Below are 25,203 nucleotides of genomic sequence, written 5' to 3' on the forward strand. Positions count from 1 at the left end.
GTTGAACCCAGGTCGGCTGTACATCACCATAACAGTGTGAAACAGCTGAAAGAGAACTTCTCCCAACGCATCTTTTAATTTTTTTAAGTTTTTTTTCAGTTGCATTCTCAAAGAGGTCTAAATTTGGAGTTAATAAAATAGAAGTGATCAGGCTAAAGTATAAAGTCAAAGTATTGCACAGTATATCTTGGTGACATGAGATCGATACAAAATCTGTGCTTTACCAAACCTAAAAGGCAGGACTTTCCCTACAGTACAAACTAATTTTTTGCTGATTCATGGCAGCTGTCATTGACCATTTGATACATAATTTTGGTGCTAAGAGAGGCCAATATGGACATAACACAGTAAGACTCATCAGTGTCTGTAGTGAATGCAACCTGCTGTGTGTAGCTGCCATCCTGCTTACCAAGTTATCTGGAACGATTTGTAATAGTTATTTGAGTTTTCTTGGGTTAAAACACATATAGTAGCCTGGGATATTCTCCTATAATTTCATTTTATTCTTACTAGTTGTGGAAAACTAAAAGTACAAAAAAGAAATGCATAGAGTAGTAATAGCTTTTGAGAAGATATGCAAAAACCAACTTCTCCTTAAAGCTCATCCCGAAGCTTGTAATTTCTTTTTTATATTTCTAGCTCTCATCTTTATATGGTAAAATATTTATATTGACAAATATTTATCTTGTTAATTAAAACTGCTAAAAGGCCAGTTTCTCAGAGTTGACACTGTAAGAAAAGAGAAAAAGCCTAAATTTAATTAATATCCTTAAACCTTAGTCATAGTGCTACTTGCGTCCAGCTGGAGGTTATGCTGTATGGAAGATGGGTCGGTATTAGAAAAGCAGCATTTGTTCACCATAGTGGATTTTTAATTCTTAACCTTAAGAGTATTTGTATCTTTAAATTTAAATTTTTCTATTGTGAAAATATGCCAAATTGGTGAAATACATTATGTGAGTAAAATGAGGTATATATTCTCCTTGATTAGCCTACATCTATTTGTACTGGTTTAGCCTGTATTATTTAGAAATTTTCCACCAGTTTAGTGAAATTGTTTTTCATCCAAGTTGAGGTTTTCTGTTGAAATATATCTACATACACACACATAGATTTGCACATTTTTCCTCTCAGACTCAAAGGACAGTGTTACAAATGGCTCTCAGTCTTTGTCAGCTTGCCCTATTTCATTCAGCTTGGATGCCTGCCACATCCTGCTCTCTCAGGGTAACACCAGCAGAGGGAATGAGTAGCTGTCTTTCCATTCAGATCTGAAAGTTATCTGACTGCTGTTAACATTGGAGCAGAAGTGGCCATGGTATTTCATGGACTCCCCTGGAGGCAAGATCCAAGCCTGTGTAATCTAAACATCCCTCGCTTTAACTTCTCACTGAGATGGAAGGCTCTGTGTAATCCCTACTATTTATTGCTTTCCAGATTCCACTCTGAAAGCATCAATAGTTTATATTTCATCCAGTATTGCCAGCAAACTGTAAGCTGAGTTAACAAATGTGTCATGTGAGATATTTTTCAGCTTCTGACGCAGCTCAACACCCACAAATGAGTAAATGAGGCCAAAATGTTCAAGTCAGCTTCTCTTTAGCACAGAGATAAGGTGAGACACCTTTGGGTGTGAAATTCATAGTCCATTTCTCAAATGAATTTCTGCAACAGTGAATTGCCATATGTTGAAGTAAAACATAAATCATATGACAGGCAAGTTCTGCTTGCCCTGAATTACATTTCTTTAATAGCCCTCTATATAATAAACCTCTAGGTAGAAGCAAATCCTTGGCATGCCTAACAGATAAGCTGGAAAGGAAGGAAAAAATGGAGCCTTTTCCTTTCTCCCCAGCTTAGCTTCTTTGGCATGTATTGCCAGAAATGTGGCAGGGTTACAATTCAGTGCACACACACTGCAGAGATTATTGGGTTTGAGAGAGAAGGAGAGGCATTACCATGCTTAACTTGCATGCCCAGGCAGCCTTGCTCTGAGAGCACAGTGCTGGCTCTGCCTGGTGCCACCAAACCGCTGTGACTGCTTTCTCTGCTGGGCCACCTCACTGTGCTCTGCCTGCTCTTACACTACCTCTCACACCTTTCTCAAGGGTAAATCCGACACATGGTGGCATTTTTTGTTGCTGCCTAAGCACTGGCAATAGCAGTCATGCCCCCCTGGTGCAACCAGCACCAGCAGATGCTCTCTTCCATTTCTTCCTACTTTTTCAGTGATGTGATCTCTGTGTGGTGAAGTGCCATATAGGCAGTAGCCATCCTGTCAAGGGTAGCGTCTGTCAGATGACTGAGAAGGCTTGAAAGCACCTTCCTGCTTCGAAGCCATAGCTTTTGTACTTTTTACTACATCACTTCAGTCTGGGGAGCTTTGCTGTCAGCATTTCTGCCCCAGACCTGCTGCTGTGTGGATGCTCTGGGTATGCAGTGCACTTCACCATGCCCTCCCTATTGCCAAAGGCAGCCTCCCCAGGGCATGCCCCAGGAGGGTTGCAGAGCTGGGGGGATAATGCCCTCAGCTAGGACTGTTGTACAGGGAGGGAGCTGTACTGTGTGCACTTCACAGATGAGTGAGGAATACAAGGCAGAAAGGAGAAGCAGCAGTATAGGAGATTAGGAGGCAGCTACAGGAAAGAAAGGGTGTGCTCATCATTTTTAAAATGGCTGCTTAAATACTACAAGTGGTTATCATCACACAGTTATATTAACCTGTTCTGTCACCCAGCTCCTCTTTCACAGGTCAAAATCGGCCTTATCACACACTCCACACATTGCTCTGCTGTGCAGTGGAGAAGGGATGAAGTGATGCAGGTGCCCAGCTGTGGGAAGGTGTCACACCTTTGACTCAGCTCTCCAGGTCTGATTGTGAGTGTGAGGCATAGCTGCTTGTGACTTGGTAAATAAGAATCTCCACAAGTCAATTTGGACTCTTCTCATTGCTAATGCTAATGTGAACTGAGTGAATTAGCTGTAGGCTGCATTGCTGCTGAATGTAGCCAGTGATAAATCTGAATTTGATTTAAAAAAAATTACAGAGGGAAGCTATTCATGTGCTGAAGATACAAGGCAGTGAAAGAGGTGTCAAGACTATTTAATGTATGTTTTCTTACACAAGCAGTGCTAGTGCTGCTATTATACCTCTCATCTCCTCTCTTTTGCATGGAGAATTCCCAGGTTTTGTAGCACTGAGTTAGTGTACAGTGAACCTGGGGAAACCCAGGGGATTTAATGTTTGTAAGTGTGGAATTTTATATCATTGTTCCTGAAAAAACCAAACTGTGACAATTATTTCTTGCTGTCAGTCTGTGTTGTCAGCCAGCTCTGTGCCCCAGAGTGCAGCAGTTACCCAGAATGAGTTTTATGCTCATGTTTCTTTGCCTTTTTCACATCACCATCATAACTTCCTTAGTTGTCTTTTCCAGTCTGCTTTCTCTGTTGCTCTTTTCTTGAGATAAATATCTGCTGTCAAAATTACGAAAGTTACCTGAGGGAAACTTGATTACAGGGGATGTGAAAAGAACTCAGAAGCGTGTATTTCATTTGCACAAGCTGTGGAAGTGAATGCCAACAGCCTGAGAATGTGTTCCATGGACTAAGGGTCCCAAATGGGCTAACCTTTCCTTTTCCTCTGTTTTCCATTCAGGGTTTGAACATGAGTACCCAGGCACATACTTTGACCAAGGCAGAGATCCCTAGCCATGTTCTTTACACCGTAGGAACGTGTGTGCTCATTATTGGCTCCATTGGCATCATCGGAAACCTCCTAGTCCTCTACGCATTTTACAGGTACAAAAATTCCTTTTGTGGTTGATCTGAGTTTCACCTGTGCCCATGTGCAGATTTCTGCACTGCTTTCCACTTGGATTAAATCTAATGGCAACAAATGTGGGGGGAAAGAGAGGAGAAGGCAACCCTACACGGATGAAAACACATCCATGTGCATCACTGACAACCTCAGTGTAAATTCCTGATGATTTAAAGAACCAAAATGAGAAAATAATACCTTGTTCTATAAACAATTTCCAATTGAAAGTTTAAAGAATGGTTTAACACTTCTAATGATAGAAACCACAGTCTTGCAGCTGCAGACTTCTTCACTTACCCTGTAGTATTTGCACAAATGTTTGACAAACAGTGACACTCTTCCCAGGAGCCCAGTGGTCCTGAAAGGACCAAGAAGGCAATCTGCTACATGAAATGAGCTCATGCCACCAGTGTATTTCCTGCTTCAGGCAGATCATAGGATTTCTGTCAGTTTTTGTGCTCTCTTGGCAGAGTAATAGGCAGCCAAAGCTACTGCAGCGAGAGTATGCAAAAAATCTCATGGAAAAAAGAAACATCTGCCCTCTGTCCCACAATGTGACGATGGATTTCAAAATCCTCTGCATTCACTACTTGCTGTCATTATGCACGGTGATGCAGCAAGGCCTTACAATGCTAGAGTGGGGTTATGAACCAGGCATTAGTTTCCTATTCTTAAATGGTTAAGACAAATAAATTGGTTATTTTGAATAATCAGCTTCTAATATGATTTAGAGAAAATTAATTCCCCGCAACTGTAGATACCTTCATGACTTTTTAAAATTAAATACAAGCTCTGTATTTGTCTTGAAATGTGTGTGGTTTAGCTGGTGTAATAAAAGCATTACATTGTCAAAGTAGGAATATCTGCATGGGCAGATTAGCACCTGGGAATCTATGAACTCTGCACTCTCTCTTACCTTGTTTTTGCTGACAGTTATGAGAACCAAGGATTTATTAGAATTGCAGCAGCACTGAGATGTTCTTTCTCACTTTCTTTTTCAGTATTTATCAGCATGAGGAAAGAAATTCATGTTAGCTGCAAATATTGATATTGCAAAGCACATCAGAAATGTCTCAGTTGTTTTCCTTGGATAAGCTTTGCTTGCAGACCTCTGCTTTCACACTCCTTGTTGTGGTGTTTAATGTTGCCTGCTCATCTGCAACTGATAGGTTTCATTCTCTGTTATGATATGTGTATAAGCAAAAGCACTTTCTCCAAATCTCTGTGTGGGCTCTGCTTATGCTGTAGCACTTTGCAAAAGGTCACTTAGCTAGTGGTGTGTCAACCACTTCAGGCCAACTGTGTCAACACACCACCTCAGGTCAGCAGTTTTTAAAGTATCACCAGAAGCTGATCCTTTGGCTCTGTAACTTTCTTCAGATCTTCCTCATGTGCAGTGCAAGGCACAATCAATATCACAGCACTCCTGGGGAACTGCTCTTTTGAACAAATCCATATTTATCAAGACAGCTGAAACTCTCCTTAGCTTGAAGAGGAAACAATCTATTTTATGGCTCCTGGTCTTTTCAATCATTTTGAAATGACTGCAGCTGTAGCTGCGGTAATTGACTGATGATTAGCAATTGATTCACTGTGAGTAACCATCGATTTCAACCTGGACAGTATTTATTTATGCTAGTAAGCAAAGTTATAAAGTTAACTTTCCACTTTGTCTTTTTAAAACTATGTATTTCTCATGTTTTTAAGCAACAAGAAGCTGAGGACTTCCCAAAACTACTTTATAATGAATTTAGCTGTGAGTGACTTCCTGATGTCGGCTTCTCAGGCACCCATATGCTTTGTCAACAGCTTGCACAGAGAATGGATACTTGGAGACATAGGTACTTTTCACCACTAATTCACACCTTGCCAGCTTTACGCTGCCTGCACCCTGTTTCAGCCACAACAGCCTTGGCTTGTGACATGGCTAGAGCAGCACAAGTCTCTTGAGTCACAGCCCCAGACGTCGTTAGTCAGCGTGGTGTCACATGTTTTGTATTACAGCTGTGATTCTTTTATCTTACATATTTTGGAAAGGAAGGAGTCAAGATCCACATGTAATCATGTCACCCTTTAGCTTGTAAGGGAGGTGTTATTGCTGAAAATAGGTAGAAAAGTTTCAGTAAGTTGTAAATAGTTTTTTCTTTTAGTTAATACTTTTATTTAGAAATGTATGTTGATATACATTGGCACACTTCTAGGAATCTCATATTTAATTAAAAGATTTAAATAACAATAATGAGTTTGAAGATTTAGCAAGTTCAAGCCTCTTTCTTTCCAACTGCAAGAAAGAAAAGATCTATGCTGAAATTAAGGCTGAAATGTGAGTATAGCAAGAACCTCAGAAGGCTCAATGATGGTTGGTGCTCCTCATCATATTATGGATGAAAACTTGCACCCACTGGTGGCTGTACAATGGTGGAGCAAACCCAGAGACCGTGTACTGTTCAGCAGCACAGAGGGACTCTGCCTTAGTTTGAACATATTTTTAGTCTTCCTTATCCCCTTAGATAAAATCAGTGCAAATTACCATGCTGTCACAAATGAAGAATTTGATCTGGGTCGAGTAGGATTTGGTCCTTGGTTGCAAGTTACTTGTATAGACTTTAGAATTCTGCTTTAAGGATGGATCTGGTGTTTTTGCTGCCTGTCATTCCTGGTGGGCTCTTGTCTATAACCACATGGGGCAATGCAAGATTTCAAAAAATGGATGATCTTTCCACACAGGTTGCTCCATTAAATTCAGTGTAACTTTTTCCATCTGGTACTGCACTGCCTGAATGCAGAGGGGGTTAAGAGATCTGTTTCATGTAAAAAATGTCAGTTCTTTTAAAAAGTACTGCCATTAAATATAGGAGTTGGAGCTATGTTTTACAGTTGGTCTCTTAGTCACCAAATCTAAACCATTTCTGCATTTTTAAGCCACATAAACCAAAGTCATTTCTTGAACCACCCATCCATCATTAACAGACAGATGTCTGCTGCAGCATGTTAAGATCAATTTATTGGGCAGCAGTCCAGGAAAATATAACTTTAATTAGATTGGATTTTCTTTGAGGCAGTTTTCCATTGACAAAACACTCCCATTTGCAGTGAAGTAGGACTTGTTTAAATACATATATTTGTATTTTATTTATATTTATGCTTTTCTAATAAGCACTTAATAACTATGAAAGTGTGAAGCTAAGAAAGTACTTCTATTGAGAGAGAAGACCTCAGAAAAAACCAGGGAGATTTATTACGATGAGCTCCGAGAGAAAGCATGCCTCTTTTCAGGAAAGCCCCTGATGTTGCCATTTCCTTCTCCAGGCTGTAACTTGTATGCTTTCTGTGGGGCTCTCTTTGGGATAACTTCGATGATGACTCTGTTGGCCATCTCTGTTGACCGCTACCTGGTGATCACAAAGCCCCTGCAGTCCATCCAGTGGACTTCCAAGAGACGCACCATGCAGATCATCGCCGCCGTGTGGCTCTACTCACTGGGATGGAGCATGGCTCCGCTCCTCGGCTGGAGTATGTTGTCTGCTCTCTCTCTCTCCTAGCATTCCCTGTGTGCTCTTTTTAGTCTTGCTTGGGGTGTAAAACACAGTTTTCTTATCAGTGCTCATGAGGATGCCCTGCCACCACGCAATGGTTGTGGTTGTAGCACACATCTGCACCGACTGCACTGCACAAACCCTCTGCCCCCCTACACCCAGCATGTGTTAAAGCAACACATCAACCAACAGATGGAGTATTAGGTGTGTACCTGAGAGATCTGTAGTCAGGACCTCCTCTCCACATGGGCACTCACTTCACAGACCACATGTATGATGTGTAGTTTGGCTGACACAGCTCTTGAAGACCATGGATACAGGACAGAGTTTATTTTAGGTGTTTAGTGGCTGGATCAGCACCTGCCCTAACTTTGGGTGCATGTGTGAATAACGTGTTCCATGTATTCCATAGGTTCCTATGTGCCTGAGGGCTTGATGATATCCTGCACATGGGACTATGTAACCTACTCCCCTGCAAACAGAAGCTACACCATGATTTTATGCTGCTGTGTGTTTTTTATCCCCCTGGTAATAATATTCCACTGCTATTTATCGATGTTCCTGGCCATAAGGCGTACTGGCAGGTAAGCAATCTAGCTGAAAGAAGTCCATATCCCTTTTTGTGTAACAGAATATTTTCTCAGTTTCTTTAGCTGCAGAAAAATCTGCATCAAAAATTAGTCTGAATTGAAACTGACAGCTGTAACAGGAGAACTATTTTTTGCCAATTTAAAACTGGAATGGATGTATGAATTTCAGAGTAGAAGTTGTCTCTGGTGGTTCTAATCTTATTCCACTGTAGTAATTAATAGTATGTCAGATACTTGGATTGAGTTATTAGTATTTCAGATTTGTACTACAAGAAACAATGTCCTTATGTATTCCAGCAGTTTTCAGCCTCAAGGGATAATAAAAAACATGTAGCAATGGGGGAATCATCTGCCTTTGAGCAGCTCTGTAAACAAAGCAGTCCTCATATTTTTTGACAGTTTTATTTAAGGCAAACATCCCAAAAACCATCGTGCTTCCCTCAAGCATCACAACTACATGCACAATATTTGGCTATGCTTGCTCATAGGTTTTTTCCCCAAAAATTTTTTGGCCTGTATTTGAAATGAAAATCAGCAGGGTGTTAGATCTGTAAACTAACATCATTCTATCCGTTATTTTTCTGGTAACGAGCACATGGTTTTGGTCCGATCCAACACCAGCTGGTGCTGCGAGTCCTTCCTGCTGCTCAACTGTGTCATCAGTTCTGATGGCTTTTCTCTGCTCCTGTGTGCAGGCACTTGTTGACATCATCAGGCTTCAAAAGCCTAAATTCCACCTTTAAAAGTACATTTATATACACCTAAAATGAAGTTCTTTCTGAACACTATTATTTTGCCACTGTCTTGGTTTTTATTGTGCTTTGTGTATGTATACTTGATAGCAAGAGAAGAAATGCATCCTTAAAATAATGATGCCTTGTACACCCGTGGAGCACAGTGGACATAAACTTTTTCTATGCCTTTTGCAAGGCCAGGCTGGATGGAGCTTTGAGCACCCTGGTCTAGCTGAAGGTGTCCCTGGTCATGGCAGGCATGTTGGAACTAGATGATTTTTAGGTTCCCTTCCAACCCAGGCCATTCTATGTTTCTTTGATTCCGTTCTATATTTACAGTGCACCAGTAGGGACTTTGTTACCCTCCTGGCTGGTAGTTAATGTCTTCAGCCTGAAATTTAGCTCCATTTAGCAACACTAATATGTAAAATTTGTTATTTCTATGCTAAAGAATATAAAATGCCTAACTATGTAAAAGTTTTTAAAATAAAATGTGACATGTTTGGTGTGAGAAGAGATTTTGATTTTTCATTACAAAAATACTAGGACTGCCTGTTGTACCTCCCACTGAAAGTACTCTTTAATAAATAAATCTGCAGGTAAGTAAAAATGTCCTTGGAAGTGTTTGGAACAGGTTTCTCAAAGCTGTCAGGGTATTCCAGCATGTGTTACCTCCTGAATTGGAATTTCTTCAAGCTGCTACTCCCTCGAAAAGGAAAAGACATAAGACTTGATTTTGCCATCCAGCTGTGCCTTTTCTTGCTCCATCTCTAAAAGCAATGGAGGGCAAGAGATGCCAATTTCTGTATCTTTGCAACCTGGAACCCTCCTTGTGTTAGGGATGAGGACACAGCAGTCCTGTCCTGTAGCCCAGGGATTCTGGTTCAGTCTCACAGGCAAACATAACACTTGTAACCACATTAACTACTTTCCAGAGTTTTTAAATATCAGAGGAGAAAAGAACAGCTAGAGTGGAGAAATAAGAAATTTACTTCATTTTACATATTGCTGAGAACATGTTAGAGGTATTGCTTGTCATTGTCCTTCTGAAATATCTGTGTTTTTCCCCTCTTACAGAGATGTTCAAAAGCTGGGGTCCTGCAGCCGGAAATCCTACCTCTCTCAGTCCATTAAGAATGAGTGGAAGCTGGCAAAAATTGCTTTTGTGGTCATCATTGTGTTTGTCTTGTCCTGGTCTCCATATGCTTGTGTCACCTTGATTGCCTGGGCAGGGTAAGTGGAAGAGGAATCCAAGCAGCAGGAGTTAAGCAAATAAGATTGTACTATCATCCATATGAGGCAAATCTCTTTTTTGAATGGGTCTTAAATAATTACTGCATTAGAGGTGATATTCATTCTTCACTATATCCTTGTAAATAAAGCAGAAAAGGGCTTATTTGTCTATGCATTTTGAAACTATTATGACTTTTTAGTCTTAATATTTGGTACACAATGTTTTCTCTCCCACATGATGCTTTCTTTGTATAAATTGGAGGAGTTCCCTCCTTTATCTCCTAATACCCTTCTTCCTTCCGTACACTGCTGTCTCCTCCTCCCATTGTTCACAACACTGGTGTGCTGTCAATGCACGTTCTGCTCTTCAGGGCCAGGTTGGATGGGGCCTTGAGCAAGCTCACCTAGTGAAAGATGTCCTTGCCCATGGCAGAGAGGTTGGGCTAGATGATCTTTGAGGTGTCTTCCAACCCAAACCATTCTGTGATACCGTGATATTAACCGAGCTTATGCTGCACTGACATTGACTGACAGTCACACCTGACTGACTGTGGGAGTTTAATGCCTAAAGGAAAATATTGGTTTTAAACCACTTCCAGTCCTCTCCTCCTTCTGCAGTGTTCAGAATTGAGGCACTGACACACATTACTGTGCAGCACATATACTGCTGCTGAAAGATTTTTTAGGTTTGGTTTCTATAATCATCGTTGATTTCTATCATCATTCACTTTTCCCAGATGGCCACAAAGGGGGTTCTTCTGTTAGAGTTTTGGTGTTTTGTTTTTTGGAGTTTTTTTTTTTTTCTATTGCAGAAACAGGGAAGGATTCTTTGTGTTCCTAGCCACCTTAAAATTACTTGCTGCATGTCTTTGATCTTCTCTAAATGAATGAAACCAAGTACAAATTGTCAAATTCAAACCTTTCCTCTGAGCAAAGAAATCACTTCAATTAATCAACTTTACAGGTGTATTTCTTATAAAAAGATAATAGCACAAAACCAGTGTAAAAGAATAATATGTTTTAGTAATGTATTATCGATGTAATTAATGGCACAGCTGTGTGTAATGTTTTTGCTTTGTTTTAGTCGAGGTAACATCCTAACACCATATGCCAAATCTGTGCCAGCAGTTATTGCCAAATCTTCTGCAATCTACAACCCCATCATATATGCAATAATTCACCCAAGATACAGGTACAGTAAATGCATAGGTATGTGTATAACTGTACATGCAAATGTGGACCTTTTACACGGAACAAACTACCCTCATTCCTTCAGCCTCACCCTGTGCACTGCATGTTCCATGTTCCTGTGCTGACCAGGCCATGATGGGGTCCCAGTGGTCACACCCAGCTGGTACACGGCAGCTCCAGATATGGCCTGGGGAGTGGCCAAAAGAGAACAGTCCCTCCCTTCACCTTTCCTCTCCCTCAGAGCCCTGCTCTGCCCTGTGGAGCTGCATGACACCATGACTGATAGGAGGAGAAGATGATGCTCAGGTCACCTTTCCTCATACCTGAGGCAGCCACTACAGAGTACTCTCTAGAGAAAAGATCCCAACCAGCAAGGCTCAAAAAAAAAAAAAAGTCACATCCTTACCAATTTAAGCAGCTCTATATGCTTATGTTTAAGGTTTGGTTTTCTGAAGCATTTTTTTCACAAAAAAATTTTGGGACACTGGCAGCAAAAAATACTTTATTATACCAAGGGGATATACTTATAACAGAACTGCTATCCAGCATACCTGTAGAATTTTTTTGCAAGCCTTTCAAAGTGTAGCTACCACAAAGTGATGCTGTGTCTAAAGTTCTGAGAAAACACAGGGATGGCATGGTGGTAAATGTGATAAATGTATAAATACCACTAGATGGCAGGGTTAGCCATTGGTATGAGGCTTGTTTCACCCAAGAGGTGGAAAAGCTGGTAAATTCCATTGTCTGACAACTTAGACTCGGGATCTGGAAATTGAGTTCATTGTTTAGGATGTCTGATGCATGACAGTGTGGTTGTAAGAAAAGTGAAGGTTTTTCAGAAGGCTGGTCAAAAGACGCCCCAAAAGCGTGAAAACCTTTCACCCTGTGATTCTGTAGAATCACAGAATGCTTTGGGTTGGAAGGGACTTTAAGTATCATCAAGTTCTCACCACCTACCATGGGCAGGGACACCTTCCACAAGACCAGGGCAAAACTCCATCCAACCTGGCCTTGAACACTTCCAGGGATGGGACATCCACAGCTTCTTTGGGCAGCCTGTTCCTGTGCCTCACCAGCATCACAGTAAATTTCTTCCTAATATCCAATCTAAACCTTTCCTCTTTCAGTTTGAAGCCATTCCCTCTTGTCCTATCCCTACATGCCCTTGTGAGAAATACTTGTTCAGCTTTCCTGTAGCCCTCATTCAGGTAGTGCTGTAAAAGGCACTACCTTACAGCTGGAAGTGCTGTAAGGCCTGTCCAGAGCCTTCTCTTTTTCTGGCTGAGCAGCCCAACTCCCTCAGCCCATCTGCAGAGGAGAGGTGCTCCAGCCATCCATCATCTGTGTGGCCCTCCTCTGGATATGCTCCAAGAGGTCCATGTCCTTCCCATACTGGGGCCCCCAGAGCTGATGCAGCCCTGCAGGTGGGGTCTCAGCAGAGCAGAGCAGAGGGGCAGAATCCCCTCCCTCCCCTGCTGCCCACGCTGCTTTGGATGCAGGACATGATCCAGGACACGTTTGGCTTTCTGGGCTGTGAGTGCACATTACCAGATCAAGTCCAGCCTCTCACCCACCAGCACCCCCAAGTCCTTCTGGGCAGGGCTGCTCCCAATCTATCCTCTGCCCAGCCTGTGTTTGTGCTTGGGATTGCCCTGACCCACACACAGCACCTTGCACTTGGCCTTGTTGAACTTCCTGAGGTTCCTGTGGGCTCTCCTCTCCAGCCTGTCCAGGTCCCTCTGGATGCCATCCCTCCCCTCAGTGTGGCAGCCACACCACCCAGTTGGTGTCATCACCAACCTGCTGAGGTTGCTCCCAATCCCACTGTCCCTGTCACTGACAGTGGTGTTCAACAGGGCTGGTCCCAGCGCCCACCCCTGAGGTCACTGCTCTCACTGAGCTCCACCTGGACACTGAGCCACTGACCACAGCTCTGAGTGTGACCACCCAGACAACTCCTTATCCACTGAGTGGCTAGTCTGTCAAATCCCTGCTTCTCTGTTTTGGAGACATATTTTGTTTGAAAATGTCTGCTATCATAACTAACACCTTTTTGCATTCTCCAAAAACCATCTGAGTTTTTTGAAGTCAGCAGAGCATTTTAATTTAGAGTAGGAGAATGCCTAGTTTCTGATGGGTTGTAGAAATTGAATGAGAACATGTGCATGGCTGGCTGATGTGTTTAGTACCCATTATTTGTTTCTGAACCAAAGTTATTGTGTTCAGTTTATTATTTTTGCAAGGAACAGGTTGCCTAGAGAAGGTGTGGATGCTTCCCTGGAAGTGTTCAAGGCCAGGTTGGATAGGGCTTTGAGCAATCTGGTCTAGTGGAAGGTGTCCCTCCCCATGGCATCAGGCTTGGAACTGGATGGTGTTTAAGGCTCCTTTGAGATCCCTTCCAACCCACACCATCCTATGGCTCTGTGACAGCGAACTGCTTCAGTCAGTCTTTTTCCTATCAGCATTGGCTTCTTAAGACTGTTAAGAAAAAGACTGGAGTCCACAACAAGCTTTCAGACATTTTCTTTATAAGTATCTTGTTTTTATCTTGTTTTATTTTTCCCCCACTTTCTAGACATATCAACAAGAGAAATTGTTGTGGATTTGGAAAGACATTTCATGCACTTGGGAGCAATCCAGTCAGGAAAAGAAATAATGTTGGGTCCCTTGTGATGAATCAAGAATGCAGTTTCAAAACTGAAAAAACCCTACAGTACACTAATAAGTCAGTTGGCAAAAATATGTTGGCAGGACCAATTTTGCTTAAACAATGAATAATGAATATATATGTTAAGGTTATTGTTTCTGGATAATTTCCAAATCTTCTAATTGTTCACATTATGCCTTGAAAGTAATTTATTCAAGCACAGAAAAATGGGCCAGTCTGTTCAGGCCAAAGGGTTAAGGGTTTGAGCAAGAGATCATTTGTCATTTTATATTGGAACTACTGAACCAAATAACATCTAAGTTATTTTCCAAATCTTTCTAGAAAGAGGCATCCAAAAATCAGGATCAAAAGTGTTCAAATTCACCTCAATCCACTAGCAAAACAAGATGCTTTTTTGCACTGAGAATTCCTGACACTGCACATCTTAAAATCCCAACAAAAACGAGACTTTTTTGGGCTTTCCTTACCTTAAACAATGGAGAAAAAAAAAGTACATTATAGTGAATGTAGCTGAAAATGTAACAGTGATATTTGCGCTAGCACTTGTCTTCTAAGAACTGGTTTGAGAGTTTGTTATATTCCTCCTCATTTACCCACCCCTTCCCACTCATTCCCTACCAGCAGAAAGGAGAATAACACCTCTCCTTAACAGGACTCACAGGAGCAAACTAATATAAGCGAGGAATGTACTCAGAGTTTTAATTTGTGAAATGCTCTTTTGCGGGGAAGAAAGCTTTCACATCTTTAACAACTTGTGTGTTGTCTCTATGTTCCACAATAACTCTAATACATTGCTGTGTTGGAGTTATTGCAGAAACTCCCTTACGTTTTGGAAGTTTTAGGTTTTGGAATCATTCTTTCATAGCAAACAGGAAATTCTGCAACTCCATGTTTCCAGCTGGCTCCCAAGCAAAGCAGAATTACACAAAAAATATTGGTTCAAAACTCCTACATCATAAATAATGAATGATCACAAATAACTTCGAGTTGCAGTATTTTTTTTTTAAGTTGCTTGCAATTACTATATTACTCTTACGATATAAGAGTCACTTTAGGTGACTCTTATTTCAGATTATAGTAATATCATTAAATAAGTACCTCAGTTTATGCCTTTTATTTCACACATACAATATTAAAACTCCCTTCAAAATCTGTACTTTCATCCCAAACAGCAAAATGTCCCTCAATCTCCTCCCAAATATTAGTAAAATAGAAATTCTGGTCCCTCAAGACATTCAGAAATGTTCATATGTTTTCCTTGAAAATTCACCATCAGACATCTATTTCCTGAATCTCCATCATTAGGAGACCTCAGCACCAAATCCCATTTAATAAATGGGATGGTGTGTTTTACACAAACTTGAATTTGTCAGAGGGTAGTTCAGCTTAGCTGGGGAAAAAAAGCTGGCAGCTGCTTTTCAGCACCATACTGAGGTCTTCAGCCTGAAAGGAAATCTCTGGGGGCTTGACATTTTCTCATGTCCTGTAAACCCTTTCTCAGGACTTGTTATTTTGTGCACAACCTTAGCCATCTTTTTTTTTACTCAGCACCATGTGAGCCGCCTTCTGCCCCACGCAGTTCAGCGGGCCCTGCCTGGTCACCAACAGGCATCGTGGCAGGATCAGGAATGATGGTGCAGGCGGCTTTTTCAGTCCTCATCTCCAGAGTAGACATAGAGCTGCAGTTCACTTGCCTTTGAAATTACAGAGGAAAGAGATGCAGAACTATTCAGGGTGGTGATGATGCCAGATATTGAGGTTTGGTGGTGATGGGTTTCTTTTTTTGATTGCAAGCAAGTGACCTCATTTCATGATGGCAGAATCATGTCTCTGAAATTTTAACGTGAGTGATCTTTTGTGAGAACAGAAATAATGATTTAAAATGTCCTGGTTATTCAACAAACTTGGTAACTATAGAAGCAAAAGATTTTACAATATACATCTGCTTGACTTGCATCTCAGTGTAAAGTCAATGTACTGACATCCCCCAGCAATCCTTGGTCCCCTGCATCAGTTCCTTGCCATATGCCTTGTTGCTGCCTCACTTCTTGACTTGTTCATTTCGTTTTTTGTCCCCATTAGCTTCATCTGTTGGGCTGAACCTAATGGATTGGGAAGTGCTGGGGAGGTGTTATACCAAATGAGGCGTTCTGACTAGCATTGCCCTGTGAGGAGAAAGGCCAGCTGGCATTGCCCAGGGGAGGCTCTTGAACACCTGCTCCATGCAAGGCCACAGTTGGGGTCAGGAGAAATAGACTCACACAATCATGACTGAGATTATTATTTAATGGATAAGGGGGATTTGGGGTCTAGACCATCCTTCTCCTCAATGCTTGTACAGTGTTAATTTTCAATAGGAGTTTACAGTAGCTGTCGTGATACAAATAATTAACAACATCTGATTCTTCTGGCCCTCTTCCTCTTCCCTTGTTTCCACTCATTCTGTGCCTTTGCACAGTGAAGACCTTTGTACCAACTAGCCTGAAATTTTCTGGGTTAACATTTTAAATAAACCATATGCAATCATGCTTTTCAAGATATTTTCAATTCTTATCACCTATGCAGCTCTTCTGTGTGTGTTTTGACACAAGGCCCCGAAGGACCTGTTATTTTCTTTTCAGCCTGTTAGGTTGTTTGCACCAGCTACCATGCTGCTTGCATGCAATCTTTAAGACCCCCTTAATCAAACCAGAAGCTGTGTTGAGGTGATGGAAAGAGACAGCATTTTCACCACATGAATTTCAAAGCCGTGTCTTCAGTGTTACAGGTTTGGCTTTTTTTTTTTTTCCCCTCACATTTTCCCTCAGAAAAACCATCCACAAAGCTGTTCCCTGCTTGAGGTTCCTGATACGAATATCAAAGAATGACCTCCTGAGGGGATCCATAAATGAGTCATCGTTCAGGACCTCTCTCTGCAGCCACCACTCTCTTGCTGGCAGGACCAAGAGCACTTGTGTTTCCTCTGTTTCTACTGGAGAAGCTGTAAGTCTTGTCTTGTTTCCATGAAAGAAAGTGAGTATAACATTTCTCAGACTCTAAAGAAGCAACACTATAAATACATATTCAAAATTAGAGAACAGAAAAGGGAAGGAGGAGAGTGTAGCTAAATTTTTTGGTCATGTAAGGTAATTTCTGCAAAGCTGGAAGTTCATGCATGATGATTTATGATCAGAAAAAGCATTCAGACCAGCATATCTGTGTGGTTCTGATGCCTGCTGAGACCAAGGATGTTCAGATTAAGTCTTTAATGGGAACCAAAAAGAGCCATTGTCAGACACTCCCTGTGTCACCAACTACTGGCTATGTTAGATGTCTCGATGGCCTGGAGGACAAGAAAACAATCTTTCACCCAAACTTTTATAACTTATCCAAAAGCTCTTTTATTATTTTAGAATAAGTCCATTTTCTGTAGAATGAGAAATTTTTTACTTCTTTACCTGGATTTTAACCATGAGGAGTGAAAGGCTCCTGCCCCTAGAGTATGGTGGGGTGTTTTGTAGGAACATACTCCAAGCATCAGTAAGGCTGGTGACTGAGATAGAACCAAAATAATCCCTTGACACTCTTCACAGCCTCTCTCAGTCACAAGAAGCTAGCCTTGCCTGCAGAGGTGCTGGGAAGGTGGCTGCTCAGGGGGATGGCAGCCACGGCAAAGTCTGGGCTGGGGCTGGCCCTCCTGGGGACCTGTGCTGCTCCCCCTCAGTTTGGGCATCAGAAACCTCCCAGAGCAACAGCTGGCACCAGTAACCTCTCACAGAATTATAAATCCTAGGTATACCTTTTATACCTTTATGTATAAAAACCTAATTTTTCTCCCATTACTCCTTTGATGCCAAATGAAGTAATTTCAGCTGCATCATCCTGATCCAAGAAGCTTTCTGTTCTTCACTGTTGATCACTACTCGGTTTTGGTTTGTTCGTGTTAGCAGGTTATTGCGTGTATTTCTATGTGGGTGCTGCTTAAATAGACAGGATAATGAGGGTAAGAGGCTTCAGCTTTTGGCTTAGGAGTCTCATTTAAAACCCCTGCTGTTAGCAGTGCACAGCACTGTGCTGTGCCGAGTTGATGCAGCCAAAGGCAATTGTCCTTTGGGGCAACTGACAGCTCAGTGCAGCTGTAGAGGTTTTAGCTGAAACAGCAGCTGCTGAAATCAAAGCTAAGCTTGATGACTTTGGCACGATAGCAGGACTGACTGAAATTTTGGAAGGCTCCAATAAAACTTTGATGGGCAAGAAATGACACCAGGAACACTGTAAAAGATGCAGCTGTTGCCACCAACATTTTTTTCTGTGTGTTGTGTACATGTTAGTGAAGGGAACAAACATATTTATGATTCACGTCAAGGAACATTTCATCCAAGGAGTTTTATTCAACAGGTGAGGGTAAATGAACAGGGGCCTACACATAGATGTATGAGCAATGTGATGCAGAGGAATTATGCGCTATCTTCCCCTTTGTGTGGAGCCCTGTCTGCCTGTCTGGCCTCTGTCTATCCATATCTAAAAGATGGTGTTGGAGCGGAATGGTCTCATCATTGATACTCCATCAAAAAATCACCACAAAGTAAGGGATGACAGACGGCCTCACCCCAAGCCTGTAAATGGAACAGCAGTTTTGCAATGTCCCATTTGTGCTTCATTACTGACATATTCTTAGAAAATTAGAGCAAAGCCCACCCACTGTCTCCCATGCACTAATGAGGGTTTGTAGACTCAGCAAGCTCATGTAGATTGAGAAGCCCCTGGTGTTCTGGATATTGTGCTGGGATGTATGCAAGCATGGTTTTGGATCTGTCCGTGTCCAGGGTTTTGTATGAGCTGGTGGTCACACAGAATGCCACAAGACGTATTAAACAGATTGATGGTATTGGCTCCCATCTTTAGAATTCAGATGCTCTGCAGGTATAAGTGTAGCTTATTGCTACTTGCATATTAGCATATTGCTTATGCTAATAAGCAATGAGATAAAAATAAGTGAAAAACATCCTGGTGAAAAGAGTTTAAATAAATTTTCATTATTTCCAAGTTGGTTTTATTTTTGGTCAGCAAGCAAAATAGTCCAGGGTAAGTGACAAGACTGAAAATAAAGCCTCTCCCCAGGGGAGTTTTGAGTGTGAGACCTATGCTATAACAGCTTTAGTTTTCTTTGAATGTGCATGGGTTTTGCTAGAGTTTGAGAACTTACAAGAATTTCAGAAAGGATGCAACTGTCTGAAATCCTTCATCAATTTGTGATTAGATCTGGAGCAATGTAGAGCTCGACCCTGTGGAGCCAGCTCAAGAGAAACTGAAGCCTCGCCGAAGTAATTCTTTCTCCACGAGTCTGAGACAAGAGAAGAGAGACCTGCTCCCAAAGACCTGCAGCTGCGATGCAGTCACTGCCCAAAAGGTATAGAAAAAACTGTGAGCTGAGGATTCTCCATTTTAGTGCTAATGTTGCTGCAGTACATCATCTCTGGAATGATAATTCAGCCTTTATGCCCATCTATTTCATCTGTGGGCTTTATTTATACTGATTCCAACATCCTCTTTCTCCTTGCTGTTATTTCTTTTCTTCCTTTCTTTTTTTTCTTTTTTTTTCTTTTTTTTTTCTTTCTTTCTTTTTTTTTTTTTCTTTTGGTGTGACAAATGAGAGTGCCAGTAATGCCTAATTAACTTTTTTCACTGATATTTGCCTGCTTTTGGAAAGCCAGCTGTGCCTATAGCTCTGAAGCTCCATTAAGGCATAGTCAATAGCATCAGATGTAAGAAGATGAGTTCTTTGCCTGTTCATCTACCTCAGATTTGGTTCCATCCATCATGGCCCTTGTGTCCAAACTGTGGCAGTCTCCTTTTAGAGTAAAGTCAAGTCTGAAAAACAGAGTTTGAAATTATAGAAGCCACCCTTTTCCTTCTTTTCAGTGTACATTAAAATGTTTTATTTTTGTTGAGGGGGAAGATGAGAAAGAAACTCCCATTTCTCCCTAAGGGTGGGAGAGTCTGGCAGCTGCCACCCTTCCCTCACTGACAGAGGAGATGGTGAGTACTCAGTGCATCCTCTGTGGATGCATCTCCCTCGTTGGCCAAACCACTGTGGTTTGGTGTCCTGTTGTTGAGGAGCACCCCATTCCCTGATGGAGCAGTAGGTCACCCATGAGTCAACTTCTGCCAGGTTGTAACACCAGTTTCCAGATGAGTTCTTGTATGAGTGGCACATTGTCAGGCATAAACCAGTGCTGCCTTTTCAGGGGAAGACTGATGTGGCTTACAATTCCCTGTCTGTGGCTGGATTGAGTAGCACCCCCTTTTTTGATGAAGGCACCCTTTCAATGGGGTTACTCTAGTGCATGTGGACAAACACTCACACCTTGGGCAGCTACAGCACCTGCTTCTGTCACCTGTGCTCCCTTCCAGATCTGATGACAATTCTCTAGAGACAGCATAGCTTAAAGCAGGAGCTGCTCTGAAAATTTCCAGCCATCCAATGACCCAGTTCCTGCATGCCTCTGTCCTGTCTTCTTTCATGTGTGTCATTAAGATCAAGTCCTGAGAAACGCTGTTCTTTTCCTGTAACTGTTGTGAGCAGTATTGGAGGAAAAACAGCGGCTTCAAATGTGGTGTCAGGCAACATGGGCTCAAATATACTCCTTAGTTCTGCTGCCTTCTGTCAGCAGCCAAGTGTGTCCAAGGTTGTAGGCAAGTGGCAAAGGATATTGTCTCCAGGTTCTGGAGAATCACTGGCTTTCAGTCTCGCAAGGAAGGAGAAGAGAAGTAAATCTCGGGTGGTCTGCATAATACTTTTAGTTCAGTGCTAAAAGAAATATATCTGGAATTTAACAAATGTGTAGCCCAGAAGAAGGCTCATGTGCTATACTTTGCCTTTGAAAGACATCTCTTGAATTGCTTTGATAAATAACCCTTTAGACCTTCAGTGGCATTCACTGAGCTATGAGGAGTTTATTTACATTGAATGTTCAAAGCCTCATTTGCTTTTCTGACTGTTTTCAGCAGAGGCTCCTGTGTGTTGTGAAGATCCTTTGTGTGTTCATTGCAGCTCAATGCAATGCATCACTGTTCATACTATCAGAGTAAATATTTATTTGTCAAGCTCAGTTAGAGTGTTTCACAATGAGACCACCCAGTTATCCTCAAAAAAAACCAAAAAAAACAAAAACAAAAACAAAAACAAAACAAAAACAGAAAAAAACCCTAAACCCATAACAAAACAACCAAAAAAACCCCAAGAAAAGCCCAGAAAAACCAAACCAAAAAAAAAAAAACCCAAAACAAAACAAGAAAATCCCAACAAAACCCGAAGAAGCACCAATGCATTTTTTTTTATATTTATTTTAAGGTTTTAATAGCGTTACTGGATTGTCTTTGACTGAATTCCAATTAGAGTACTTCCAAAAAAACTCAGTTGTGGACAAGCCAGCCAGTGTCCCAGGCTTGGTGCATTCCAAAGCATAAAAATGCATGTGACTGTTTTCTGTGCTGCCACAAAGATATGATCCAGCCCCATGACTTAGTTCAGTTATGATAGTAACAAACTTGATGTAGGCTGACACCTGGAAATTTAACATGGCAGTTAAGAGGCTTTTCTGGAAATAACAAAATGTGGGTTTGGGTACTTGATTTCAGAGGAGAGTAGTCAAATGTCCCCTCTGCATCCAGGTTTTGTTTCAAGGGAATTACCCAATGTGAAAGCTATTAAAAAAAAAAAAAAGTAAGTGGGTGTTGTGCCCACCAAGCCACATCCAAAAGAAATCTATCCTTCTGTTGCAGTGGAAACAGCACTTGAAACAGGGAGGAGTGATTTTGAAGTTGGATTTTTTTCATTCTATTATTACCTTTGATATGGAAGAATGGACTTTTCTTCTCTGTCACACTGATTTAAACCACATTTTTTAGCACAGTGTTCTTCCCTCCACTTGGTAGGTAGAGCAGCTGGAGAAATCATTATCAATGGGGATTTGTGAATGATTCCTGCTTGTGGAGTAGAATGACACAGAACTATGGGAATTCACAGAATAATAAAGTAAAACCTGCACTTTAAATGTTCATTTTCCCTATGAAGGAGGGACTTCCAGCTTATCTCTCCATCTGACACAGTGGTTTTATCACCTTGATTGTAATTTTTTTTAAAGAAGCCAAAGCTGACTACTTATGCCTTCCCTTGCCTGTGTGTTTGACTATTAACTGACACTTTCAAAGCTTACTTTGTTGACTCTGAATTTGCATACTGTGCACAAGACTTATGGAAAGAACACAGAGGCTTTGCCATCAGAGCCAAGTTAGAAATCAGAATTCTCTCAAAATAGGCAGATAAGAAATTGTTTGCAAAGTGAGTATTTATTGCTTCTTTCTTGGACGAAGCACTTTCCAGTCTGTGAATTCAAGGCCACCAACTTCCCTGAGGTAGTTACAGGAGCCATTTGGAGAGAGACAAAGATTGTCACAAGGTTTACAAAACTTTAGGAAAATAAAGAATGAAGTGTAATTGCCTCTTATCTGAGATCTCTTCCATGAGAAGAGAGCGAAGTGCAATAGTCTAGTACCCTGACACCCTGAGATGTGTTAAAAATGAAGTAATACCATTATTTAATGATGAAATAAGTCAGATACAAGTATGAGCTTTTGTTTTCTTCTTTTTTTCTTCTTTTCAGTCTCTGCTGATATTTGAGTGTGTCTTCTTTTGCTCCATTTAACATTCTGCTTTCCAAGCAGTACATGTTAGCACATCATGATTTTCCTTCAAGTTAATGATTCAAATATTTAGAAAATTGGCCTGGTGGCTCAAATATTGACTAGTGGCAATGAATATTCCAAATACTGTTCTCCACGGCCCCTGTGGTGTCTGACAATGCTAAATCTTATGTCTCCACTCCAGGTTTCACTCTCCTCGAGCTGTTTGGAGAAGGTGCTTGGGCAGCCTGTCCTACCTGGTCCCTCTGCAGCACTCATGACCAGCTCCCTGAGAGCAACTTCTCTGCCTGTCAGATTGAATAGCAGCAGTGTCACCAGTGGAGACTCAAGTACCTCCCATATGGCAGCTCAAGGAAGTCAAGTGAATGGAGTTGTGGAGTCTCTCATTAGCAATGCAGTCCCTCGCATCATCATCATTCCTACCTCAGAGACCAATCTGTTTCGGGAAGAACTGGAAGAGGAAGAGACTGAATTATTCCAATTTCATGACAAAAAGGGAAATCTGCTGGATTTGGAAGGGCTTAGCTCATCCATGGAGTTCCTTGAAGCTGTTGAGAAATTTCTATCATAACTTTGTCAAAAGAAAACTTTCTGGTAATTATTTTCTTGGCATCTTCTCCACTTAATTATACCAAATAACTGAAGCCTTTTAGGTTAGGTCATCAGATTTTTTGTATGTTTATACAGTAATCACTAGGCAGCCTTCAGATTTATCTTTGTCCAAACCAGCTCAGGCATGGAAACAGGCTTTCTTTCAGATTGTGCTGCAGGAAATGAGCAGTGGAAGATCTGGCAGCACGATCGAGTGGCATTGGTCAAGGAGGCCGCCTGATCTGTTGCCACTGATGGGGGTGCCAGCAGAAGGGAAAATGACTGACTGAGAGCAGGGTCAGCTGCTGAATGCTTCTGCTATCTGCACATGGAACAGCATTCCTGTTTTGGCAGCTCTGCTCTGGACAGCGATGGGAAGCACCGCAAGACCGCAGCTTCCAGCAGCCCCAGCAGTAAGGCAGATGGCTACATGACCTCAACTAGAGTTTAATCAAATAATTCTCAGCATTGTTTTTGCTGTGTTTTATTTTAAATAGGCAGTGTGCTGAACATAAGGAAAGAAACTGGTGGTTTTTCACTGGGAAGTGACTGGTTCCCAGCTTCCAATCCTCTGAAGTTTAGTGATAGAAATCTGGATTTTACCTCAGCATTAGCATGGTCACCTAAATGTCAAAATGTAAGGTGCTAAATGCTAAAACATACAGTACTGTAGAAGCGTTCAGAGTACCTTCAGATTTACAGTCTTGATTAAATATTAATGAGTCTGATTGAAAGGGTGAATGCTCACAGCTGGCTTGACAAGTCATTGATAAAAATAAAGCCTTGGCTGCTGTATATCACTTGTCTGTTCAGAGGAGGTTCTTCTCATCTCCTCTAAAACAAACCAGCAGATGTCTTTTACAGGTCACTTACCAGAGGCCTTCAAAGTGGGTAAAACATCATCTTGGGGTGACAATCACACAGTACTGTGGTGTTTGCTGCAGGATCTGCTCTTAGATCATTATGTGTGGTTACTAATTGTGCTCATTTTATCTGTGCTTCACATTATGGCTCAGGCTCACAGGACTTTCCTAGCATTTTATTCCTAACTGCACTCTTCCTTTTTTTACTCTTTTTTCCCATTTCTCCACGTATTCCCTTTCAGTCTCTGACTTTCAAAGATAGAAAACAACCTGAACTACATTGTTCTTCACATAATATCGATATATATTAGTAGAAATCAGGTGCTCCTCTGGATATAATTGTGGAAATATTTGGTCCAGGGAGACTAATAGCATCCAGACATTCAACAAGAGAGTGAAAGTTTATGTTCATAGTCTCAGTTTATTTCCCTGGCTGTATCCTAGATTGTGCAAAGAACATTGAGAGAATTTCCAGGTTTTGTGTATTGCACTGCCTGATCTCGGGACATAATTTCTCTTTGCCCGTTTTCCTGATGGTAAGCATAGAAGTGCTTTTAATTACTTTTTTTCATCACAAAAAAAGGCAACACAAATCTTGTTTTCAACAAGCTAGACAGGAACACCACTAAAGAACAAATTAAAACCCAGAGCAACACAAGAGAGTGAAGAATGCCTCCAAACTTGCACACCTGAGGCTCTGCAAGGTGCTAGACCTTTGCAAGGACTGAGACACTTGCTTTTGATATAGACTGTGCAATTTTTAGGAAAAGAGAAAAAAAGGACACTGGTGGGTTACAGAGACGACTGCTGTGACAGGCTGCCTAATGCAGTGCTGACACTCTTAATGCTGCCATTCTTTGGGATGCTCTGCTGGCTAGAGACCCTCATACCTCCTTACTGTGGAAAGCAGGCAGGAAATCGGGGGTGCAGCCCCATCATGCCTGTGCGTAGCCCTGGTGTGTGGTGCCGGGGACCAAGGCTCAGCTGGGGCAGCACCAGGCTGTGGTTCCTGCAGCCAGGCTGCCAAAGCCTCTGTGCCCACTGCGTGCCGAGTTTTCTGACAGGCACAGGAATCATGCCAAGGTCATCTACAATGAGCTCAGCAATTCCAAGGGCAATTCCTCCATTTGAGGACTGGTACAGTGAGCAGAGTGCAGGACAGCTGCCGGGGACTGGGACAGGGACGTGCTCACTTGCAGCTCCACAGCGTCAGGTTTTCATCCACTGCATAGTTTTGGCCACAATGAGTAATCAAATGTTAATTATGTATTATGTTCATGGGAAGTGGGGCAGGC

At 41.7% G+C, this 25,203-nt stretch overlaps 1 protein-coding gene across 1 annotated transcript in view; it reads left to right on the forward strand.

Annotated features, from left to right (window-relative positions):
- The window catches only part of LOC121362625 (melanopsin-like), a 35,077-nt gene extending 11,581 nt beyond the window's left edge, over positions 1-23,496 (forward strand). The window contains exons 2-10 of the mRNA XM_041484269.1: positions 3,656-3,798; positions 5,525-5,658; positions 7,127-7,330; positions 7,766-7,937; positions 9,755-9,910; positions 10,995-11,102; positions 16,577-16,751; positions 19,009-19,158; positions 22,639-23,496. Coding sequence (XP_041340203.1) covers positions 3,656-3,798; positions 5,525-5,658; positions 7,127-7,330; positions 7,766-7,937; positions 9,755-9,910; positions 10,995-11,102; positions 16,577-16,751; positions 19,009-19,158; positions 22,639-23,025 — 1,629 coding nt within the window. The 3' untranslated portion in view covers positions 23,026-23,496. The remainder of the gene's footprint in view (positions 1-3,655; positions 3,799-5,524; positions 5,659-7,126; positions 7,331-7,765; positions 7,938-9,754; positions 9,911-10,994; positions 11,103-16,576; positions 16,752-19,008; positions 19,159-22,638) is intronic.
- The last annotated feature ends 1,707 nt before the right edge of the window (positions 23,497-25,203 follow it).

Source organism: Pyrgilauda ruficollis, unplaced genomic scaffold, assembly GCF_017590135.1.
Source record: "Pyrgilauda ruficollis isolate IOZ18807 unplaced genomic scaffold, ASM1759013v1 scaffold65, whole genome shotgun sequence".
Classification (NCBI taxonomy): domain Eukaryota; kingdom Metazoa; phylum Chordata; class Aves; order Passeriformes; family Passeridae; genus Pyrgilauda; species Pyrgilauda ruficollis.